Here is a 10,262-nt window from a genome sequence, read left to right as displayed (position 1 = left end):
GTAAAGCTTCATTCGATCTAGATGGCTCGTAAACGGTAATACATTTTTAAAAGGTCTAATTACTGAATGTGTTTTTGTATTATCCACAGTTTAATTTTCAAAGATCATGTTAATAGATAGTAACTAAAAATTACAAATTTAATGATTGTAAAAAAGAAATAAAAATGGGTACTTCTCTGGGTTATGTTACACTTCACTGCCACTCTTTCAAAAAAATTCATTCAATTCCTTTCTAGTTACAATCTCCCTCTATCCCAAAATTAGTAAAAGACAGTAAATGCCCGCCCTCTCAGAAACGGGATTTTATCGGAAGCAATTATTTATAAAATCGCATGAAATGTATGTGTCTTTTTGCGGCGAGATTTATAAAATAAATAATATTGTTTTATACTAATGACTACTACTCATGTAAAGAATTGTAATTACTTGATGTTTATTCACTAACTATTAAAAATAGGCAAACATAAAAGTTAAACTACTCAATCATCTTTAACCACGGATCCATCACCGATCAAGTGGTCTATTTTTCCATGAGGGTGCTCAAAGAAGTCTGCCACATCTAAGTGGGTGATGTCAAATTCATTGTCATAGACAAAGTTAGCTTCAAGGCCTTTGTTCTTTAGAGATGCTTGATAAAGCTCAACCAAATGTCTTGGTACACGACAAATATTTATCCAATGGCCTTTTCCACCGCAACGATAACATTCGGTTTCTGAACCATCTGCCTTTAGTTTCTCATCTTTCCCTTTCCACTTTTGGTGGTTATTTTTCTTTGGGGGGTGATTAACACCAGAAAAATTTCTTCCTTGTCCACGGCCACGACCATAACCACGAATAGGACCATGGCCTTTTCCACGCTTAGCATAATGGGAATACACCTCATCCACTTCAGGCAATGGTGTAGACCCAGTGGGTCGATTTTCATGATTTCTCATGAGCAAGTCATTGTTTCGCTCAGCCACAAGGAGAAGAGAAATCAACTCAGAGTACTTTTTGAAACCTTTCTCTCTGTATTGCTGTTGCAAGATCATATTGGAGTCATGAAACGTTGTGAACGTTTTTTCAAGCATATCATAATCAGTGATAGTATCTCCACAGAGTTTCAATTTAGAAGTAATTCTAAACATTGCAGAATTATATTCAGAAACAGACTTAAAGTCTTGGAGCCTCAGATGAGCCCAATCATATCGTGCTTGTGGAAGAGTGACCAACTTTAAGTTGCCATATCTTTCCTTTAAGCCATTCCACAAAATAAGTGGATCTTTGACTGTGAGATATTCTATTTTCAACCCTTCATCAAGGTGATGGCGCAAGAAAATCAAGGCCTTAACACAGTCTTGGGTGGATACTTTAGTTTTGTCTTTAATGGCGTCTCCAAGACCCATTGCATCTAAATGGATTTTAGCATCCAACACCCATGTCATATAGTTCTTACCCGAAATTTCAAGGGCAACGAATTTTCTTTTCATAATATCAGTCATAATTAAAAGAGGAGAAAAATTGTACCTTAATCTTCCTGAGACGGTAGAGTCTCGTGCTGATAACGTGTTATAAAACAATAAAAGAAGAAGAACAATATTGCAGAGAAAGAGAGAGTAATTCTTATTGAATTTTGTGATGATTTACAATGGGGTAAGACCCCTTTATTTATAGGGGAAAAATGACTCAGCCACAAAGTAAAACTCTCTACAAGATAGACATTCACTCTAAATAGAATTCTATTCATAACATCTATTAAAATTTAAAACTATTTGATAATCATTTCTTGAAACTTCATATGTTCCAAAAAATTGTGGACAAATAATATTGTATAGTCGCTCTCAAAATAATAGCAGAAAAATGTATGTATGTATATGTATGTGTGTATATATATATATATATATATATATATATATATTGGTTGAAAAATGTAGTCAACAGAAAAAATAAATGTTCGAAAACTTTGGGAAGTTTACGATGATGATATTCCAGGCGACAGTGATAAAATTACCGTCCTAAATCGACCTTGTTCTAAAAATAAAAATTTCAAACTTTAACACACACAAGAATATTGTTAACTCCCATAAGATAACTTTATCGAGAAGCTTTATTATAATCTTTCAGTTAAAAAATGTGCAGGATATTACATTCTCCTATCTGTTTAAACTTTAATATTTATTGTTCAACAACTATTCTCAGCTAAATTGAACTATTCTCTTGTACTATTATAATTTCGTAAAACAATGGCACCTCATATATGACCTAAGTGTCCAAATTATGTCCTATTACGTACCCCCAAAGTTTAAATTAATAAATTCAAGACTTTTCCATGTGTGAAAGCAAGGTTAGTTTGAGCACCAAGCCAAGTCATTTTTAGAAAAGTATTCAATCTCTGAATGACTGAATTTAATATATACAAAACAAAGAAAAAATTCAAACACTTAATTTCCTGGTTACTTCCATTAGAACTCTTCTTTGTGTTTCATTTCTAGTGGACTTAGTTTTTCACATATTTGCCTAAGATTCCACGTAAAGGAAACAGTCAACTAACTCCCTCAAATTGTCATTACCTACTTCACCTTCCTTTCACCTTCTCTTTCCAAAATCTATAAAATCTAAGCCACTTTCCCCATTTTTAAGCAAGTACTTCAGTTTCTTGATTCATTCCTCCAAAACCCAACAAAGACAATTCCCTTTAAATAATAGCCAATTCTTGCAAAAATAACCAGTTCTTGAATTTGGTTCTCAAATATGGATAGACTTGTAACAACTTTGTTGTTCTCATCATTCTTGTTATTTAGTCTATTTTCTACTACTTCTTATGCTCAGAGTCAAAATTGTTCAGCTTTTGCATTTAGAAATAATCGGAATTTTGCAACTTGTAATCCTCTACCTTTGCTCAATTCTGTTCTTCACTGGAGTTATCATCCAGAAAATCACACAGTTGATCTTGCTTATAGACATAGAGGAATTACAGACTCAGATTGGGTAGCTTGGGGTTTGAATATTAATGGAGGAAGAATGGCTGGTGCACAGTGTTTGGTTGCATTTAAAAATTCCAGTGGTCAAATTCAAGGTTACACTGCTCCTATTGCTGATTATTTCACTCAGTTAAGACAAGGTTCTTTGAGTTTTAATGTGCCAAGAATTGAAGCAGAGTTTTCAAATAATGAATATATTATTTTTGCAAGTTTGGAACTTCCTAGTGGAAGGACTAGTTTTAATCAGGTTTGGCAAAATGGCCAAGTTTCTGGTCAGGCTTTGCAAGCTCATAGCCAGTCTGGTGATAACATGAGGTCTTTTGGAAGTGTTGATTTTGCAACTGGCCGGTTAGGGAATGATGGTGGTAGCTCAATCACTTCTAGACAACGTAAAAGAAATGTGAGTTCACACTCTTTCTTCATTTCTTTTAAAATTTAACTTTGAAACCACACACTATTATTTTTAGATAGAAAAACTAGTAATTCATATAAATATATTAACTGAGCACCAATCTCAGTAGCAACTGCAGAGAAAAAAATAGTTTAGCACCCACGAGTTAAATATTCTGAATTCGCCACTGTCATTAGCTATCTGTTAGGTAAAGACAGACGCACTGTAGTTTATTGGGTCCAATTAAACTCAATATTCTCGACGAATGGCGTAATAATTTCAAAAGTCCTATTCATTCAACACTAAGGAGCTTAGATTAAGCCTATCAAGTTTACATTTTGAATGTCTACAACTAGCAGGGCCGGATGTAGTATTGTACCCATGGGTTCAATTGTACCTATATCTTTTGGTGCGGAGCACAAATTTATGCTTAAAAATTCTTTGAAATTGCAACAAATAGTATATCTGAACCCATAACTTTAAATATATAATGAGCTTAAAAACTTTAAATATTGAATCCATAAAGTTTAAACCATGGATCCGTCTAGGAAAATGTGATCGTGTAAAGTGTTTTTTATACCGTTAATGTATAGAAGTTAAACTCAATTCTATATCCATTATGTTTTTTTCCCAAGTAATTAGGAGGGGGAAAAAAAGATCTATTATTGACTGGTTTGGTTGTTGAAAATTATTGACAGGTTCATGGAGTATTGAATGCAGTGAGTTGGGGAGTGTTAATGCCAATGGGTGCAGTATTTGCAAGGTATTTGAAGGTGTTCAAATCAGCAAATCCAGCTTGGTTTTATTTACATGTTGCTTGTCAAACTTCTGCCTATGCTGTTGGTGTTGCTGGATGGGGCACTGGTCTCAAACTTGGTAGTGATTCTGTTGGTATCAAATTCACTACTCACAGGAATATTGGCATCACTCTCTTCTGCCTTGGAACTCTTCAGGTATTACACTTTTTCTTAAATAGACTTTTATACATATCTGAAAAAGTTAGTGGGGCAGGTTCAACTGAACTAATTGCTTTTAATACAAATCATATTAGACATACAATTAGCTTTCTCTTGACACAAAGGCAGCCCGGTGCACTAAGCTCCCGCTATGTGCGGGGTCCGAAAAAGGGGCAGACCACAAGGATCTATCATACGCAGCCTTACCCTGCATTTCTACAAGAGAGTGTTTCCACGGCTCGAATTCGTGACTTCCTGGTCACATCGCAGCAATTTTACCAGTTACACCAAGGCTCCCCGTAGCTTTATCTTAACGCATTAACTCTAAATCTTGAATTCCTTCTGCACACAGTTGCACACGCACAAAAGACCGTACCCTTAAATAGAGAGCAAAAGATTTTGCTTTTTCCCCCTCTTTATTAACATGTTTAACTATTTTTACACAAATAGCCAGCTATATTTATTGTTTACTTTTCATAGCCGGTATACATAAATATACACTGATTATAGATGAATTATACATCCACTCGCTATTTTTAACTTAAGCTATTGGATGAGCGACTATTAAGGTTAATTCTTTTTAACTACTTCTATACATAACACAAGACTAAAGGCAGTCCGGTGCACTAAAGCTCCCGCTATACGCGGGGTTGGGGGAAGGGCCAGATCACAAGGGTTTAGTACGCAGCATTACCCTGCATTTCTGCAAGAGGCTGTTTCCACATCTTGAATTTGTGACCTCCTGGCCGGTCACATGGCAACAATTTTACCAAGGCCCCCTTCCCCTAACACAAGACCGAGTCTCGTTATTAATTGCTAAATTTGTATGAATGAATACTTTTCAGGTGTTTGCTTTGCTTCTAAGGCCAAAGCCAGACCACAAATACAGATTATATTGGAACATTTACCACCATGCTATTGGATACGCAGTGATCAGTCTGAGCATTACCAATGTGTTTGAAGGATTTGATGCTTTGAATGGGCAAAAGAATTGGAAAAGAGCTTACACTGGAGTGATTATTGCCTTAGGGGCAATTGCTGTTTTATTAGAAGCATTCACTTGGTTCATTGTTATCAAAAGGAAAAAATCAGACTCTAACAAGAACCTACAAAATGGAACAAATGGTGTTAATGGTTATGGAAATGGAACTCATCAGCAGGCATAAAATAGAGAATTTGGAGTCTACATAAATGTCACTTTGGACATGTTTTTGTATGCAATATGTTTTTGGTTATTTGATTTAGATTATTGTTTATTTATGATGTTTTAGCATTAGATTTTGGGTCCTTTTTTCCATTTTTTTCCTTCTTTGCAGATTGATATATTCTTGTATACATACATGTTGAGAGACCACCTATTTGTGGTTTATATTTTATCACTATTAGTAGTCCTTTCATTCACTTTCATCTATTTGGTTTTAAGAGTTCTCTTTTAGTTTATCACTACCCAAGAATATGGTGTAGATATGATTTTAACTTATACTTAAGATAAATAGTGTAAAGTTTTTTTCGCCTAAAAGGTTACCTGCATTAACGAGTAACTTTCTATGATATGTCCAATTTGATTACTTAAAAATTAAAGTAAAAATCTACCACTGCCACCACTATCTTGAACCCCCACCCACCCCACCCCACCCAAAAAAAAAAAAAGAAGACAAGAGGAGTTACACTTTTGGCTGGCATGCCAAAAATATTTACCGCCCCTAATTGATATACATAAATTATACAGTACTTATATACAACTACATACATATATACGTATATTGTATATATGTTATTATTTTATTGAGTGGGCGGCTATGTAAGTTAATTTTTTAAAAAACAAATGATTTGCCAAATGGCATTTGTTGGCATAAAAGTTGGAAAAACATGGAATGGGCTTCTAGAAGTTGAAACTTGAAAAACAGAGAACTCTGAGTTGCAAATGCAAGCAAAATCATTGTCTTTGTTAATTAAGTAGTATAACTTTTCTAGAAGAATTGCCCGATTGCTAGTCAATACCTAATTTGCCAAGAAAAAGTCTAAGTCCACTTAACTACGAAACTACTATTTAAATCCGTTTCGTCTTTAAAATGATACTATACAAAATTCAAACAAAACAGTTGCTTCAAAAATCTTAGGAGGAATAGTTTAAACTAACATTTCCTTTGGTACACAGAAAAGATCAGGGGCGAATCCAGGATTTGGAGGTTCCGGGTGCCAAGCTAATCGATTTGATCAACTCGGACGTCTGTTCGGGTTATTCATCTTTTTTTATTTATATAGACAAATCAATCAAACGAAAAAAGTATAATAACTATAACTAATTGACGCAACCATAAAACTTCCAACAATAATATTAATATTATAAATATACATCATCTATTTACAATTGTCCTCGACGAGTTTTCATATTTTGAAAACGATCCATAATGACATCATTACTTATATTTGTGAATACATCACGCTCTATATAAGATGAGAAACATTGGCATTCGCTTGGCTCAAAGATTGACACTAGGACTTGGTTGAGAATGGTCCAACCTCATGACAAATTTATCCATCTGAATTCAATTCCTATAAAATAAAGGCTCATTCTAGTGAAAAAGCTTTCTATGTAGCTCACTATGAAATATAGAATAATTTCTACTACTTCATACCATCAATAAGCTTAGCCAATGAAAATTATTCAACTTTCCCTAATGCTTTTATTGTTAAAATGGAGTTAATTTTGAATTTTCTTGGTCAAAAATATTGGGGATATTCTTTCTTTTAGCCACGAAATTAATTTCTACAATGAAACCATTTAAGTGGCATAGGATTTTCAACAAAACCAAAGAAATACATAACAAATAAATCACAAGTGACAATAAAGTTTTGCAAGAACATCAAAATCCAACTAAATACAACAAAAAAAAACATATATTTAATGAAAAAAAAATAGTCATAGACCATATAGGGTTAAGAAATAAATAAGAGGAAGAGGAAGAGGAAGAGGAAGCTTTACCGGTGAACAAATGTGGTTTGAAATAGCAAAAGTGGACTATTTGGGAGCTGTGAGCGTGAGAACCGGACAAGCAAAGTGGGGGTTGGCCGGTTGGGGACTTAGGAATTGGATATTGGAATTCCTTTTGCTAGAGACAACTTTGGGAGAGGGGAAAATGGGGAAGGCTTATACATTATCTTATTAATTAAAAGTCGTGACAATTTTGGGAAAGGGGAAAGTGGGGAAGTCTTTTAGCTTTCTAGAAATTTTATTTTAATTATAAAGCTTTTTATGATTACTTCATCTCATTAATTAAAAATAAAACATTTAAAATAAAAAAAACATGTTGTGTGTTGGATTCGAACTCACTGTTAGGTGTTTGTCATAATTTTCTTACCATATTTGATTTTCCTATTTATTGAAGGAAATGGCAATATAATTACCTTAATTGGGTTTTGTAGAAGGAAATTATAATTCTCCTATACTTGGCTAGTCCTTTTTCTTGTAGAAAAAGGTTTGGAGTTCTATAGATTGAAGATCTGTCTTTCTCATTCAGCAGCATCCACAATGTAGCCATAGGGGTTTGAGAGTAGTGTTTAGGGGGAGAACTTTACGGGACAAGTGTTAGTGTGTCACTTGTGTTTGCCTCTTCGTGAGGTTGTTTTCTCGATATTTTGTACTCTCTTTTTATATAGTGGATTTCTCATCTCCACGGTGGACGTAGGTCAGTTGACCGAACCACATTAAATATTTGTGTCTCTTTTGGTATATTTCTCCTTTGTTGTATGATTTATCGTCGCTCAAGGTTTGCTTTGCTAGCTTCCGTATGACACCTGATTTTTACGGTCCTAACAAGTGGTATCAGAGTGAGGTTCAAGATAGGTTCATCTTGGCGGGTTCAGTTCTAGCCGCAACATATTTGACGATAATCATGATTTTTGTCTGAGAAATTTGACCGGTGTGCTACGCACGTTGAGACAAACTTCTTGGTGGAGATTTGGAGATGCGACTTGTTGAAAGCTATGTGAAGAAGGTGGATCAAGTTTATTTTGTCAGAAAATTCTGGCCAAGGGGGAGAATTGTTAGGTGTTTGCCATAATTTTCTTTTCCCTTAGTTACAAAGCCTTCAGGTTGCTCCATATAAATATCCTCATCTAAATCACCATGGAGAAAAGTAGTCTAGACATCCATCTGCTCGACTTCTAAATCTAGACTTACAGCTAAGCCTAGAACCACACGAATAGAAGACATCTTCACAACAGGAGAGAAAATTTCATCAAAGTCAACTCCCTCTTTCTGGCCAAAACCTTTAGCAACTAACCTCGCCTTGTATCTAGGCGCAGAGGTATGGTTATCTTGCTTTATTCTGAATATCCATTTGTTAGATAAAGCTCTCTTACCTTTCGGCAATTTCACTAACTCATATGTGCCATTCTCATGGAGTGACTTCATCTCATCTTCCATCGCTTCGATCCACTGATCTTTGTGAGTATCTTGCATGGCTTCATCATAATTCTCAGGTTCTCCCATGTCAGTCAAAAGTACATACTCTTCAGGAGGATAGCGCATGGATTTTTGCTTCTCCCTTGTAGATCTTCTAAGAGAGGTTTCAGGAGCATTCGAAGTAGTTACCTGTGCAGGAATTGGTTGCTGATCAACCACAACTTCATCAACTGGAGCATCCATAACATCCACACCATGATGATCATTTTGATCTTGATCACCATCTCCATCATTATCTTGGGTTTCTTCATGTGCAATAGGTGCCTTAGCAATTGAAATTGGATCAATATCAACTAAGCTCTCATTACTCTGAGAATCTATCTTCTCGGCTTTGTCAATATCTTCAATAGTTTGGTCTTCAAAGAATATTGCATCACGGCTTCTAATAATTTTATTGTCAACTGGATCATAAAAACAATACCCAAACTCATCTTGACCATAACCAATAAAGATGCACTGCTTAGTTTTGACATCCAGTTTCGATCTCTCATCTTTAGGAACGTGCACACAAGCTTTACACCCCAAAACTCTCAGGTGATTATAAGAAACATCTTTGGCAAACCAAAATCTGTCTGGGACATCACCATCCAAAGCAACTGCAGGAGACAAATTGATAACATAGGCAACAGTGTTAAGTGCTTCCGCCCAAAATATATTTGGAAGTTTAGCCTCTGAAAGTAAGCATCTAACTCTCTCAACTAGAGTTCTATTCATCCTCTCTGCCAAACCATTCAATTGAGGTGTCTTGGGCGGAGTTTTCTGATGACGAATTCCTTTTTCCTTGCAATAGTTATCAAAGAGACCACAATATTCACCACCATTGTCAGTACGAATACATTTTAATTTCTTCCCCGTCTGTCTCTCAGCTAAGGCCTGAAATTCCTTAAACACGCTAAGGGCTTGATCTTTAGATTTCAAAGGATACACCCAGAGCTTACGAGAATGATCATCAATGAAGGTCACAAAGTAAAGTGCACCACCTTTTGACATTACTTTAAAAGGACCACACAAATCAGAGTGTACTAGCTCCAATAAATCAGGCTTTCTTGAGGGAGGATGGCTATGAAAGGAAACCATTTTCTGTTTACCAGCTAAACAATGGATACACCTTTTCAGCTTTGCTTGTTTCACTCCAGAAAGCAAACTTTTCTTAGCCAAACACGTAATCCCCCTCTCGCTCATATGACTCAGTCTTTGGTGCCACAATTCTGATAAAGTATCATTTTCCACCAGATTTATGGAGTCAATAAGAATAGAGCCTTGTGTCACATATAATTGACCAGACTTGACTCCTCGAGCTACTACTAACGAGCCCTTGGTGAGCTTCCATTGGCCATTAAAGAGAGCATTATGGTAACCTTCATCGTCTAATCTTCCTGCGGAGATCAAATTGAAAGGAAAGTCTGGAGCATGCTTGACACCTTGAAGAACTAATGTTGAACCATTATTAGTTTTCAAACAAACTGTGCCAACACCATACACCTTAA

The 10,262-nt window shown here is 35.5% G+C and overlaps 1 protein-coding gene across 1 annotated transcript; it reads left to right on the top strand.

Moving 5' to 3' along the window:
- The first annotated feature begins 2,611 nt into the window (after positions 1-2,611).
- LOC107814225 (cytochrome b561 and DOMON domain-containing protein At5g47530) lies at positions 2,612-5,708 on the top strand. Its single transcript, XM_016639597.2, has 3 exons — positions 2,612-3,360; positions 4,050-4,304; positions 5,153-5,708. The coding sequence occupies exons 1-3, from the start codon at positions 2,731-2,733 to the stop codon at positions 5,471-5,473; spliced, it is 1,206 nt and encodes a 401-aa protein (XP_016495083.1). The 5' UTR covers positions 2,612-2,730; the 3' UTR covers positions 5,474-5,708.
- The last annotated feature ends 4,554 nt before the right edge of the window (positions 5,709-10,262 follow it).

The sequence above is a fragment of the Nicotiana tabacum genome, chromosome 10 (genome assembly GCF_000715075.1).
Source record: "Nicotiana tabacum cultivar K326 chromosome 10, ASM71507v2, whole genome shotgun sequence".
In the NCBI taxonomy this organism is placed as follows: domain Eukaryota; kingdom Viridiplantae; phylum Streptophyta; class Magnoliopsida; order Solanales; family Solanaceae; genus Nicotiana; species Nicotiana tabacum.
Note: the sequence above shows the minus strand (reverse complement) of the source record. Positions and strands in the feature narration are given on the sequence as shown.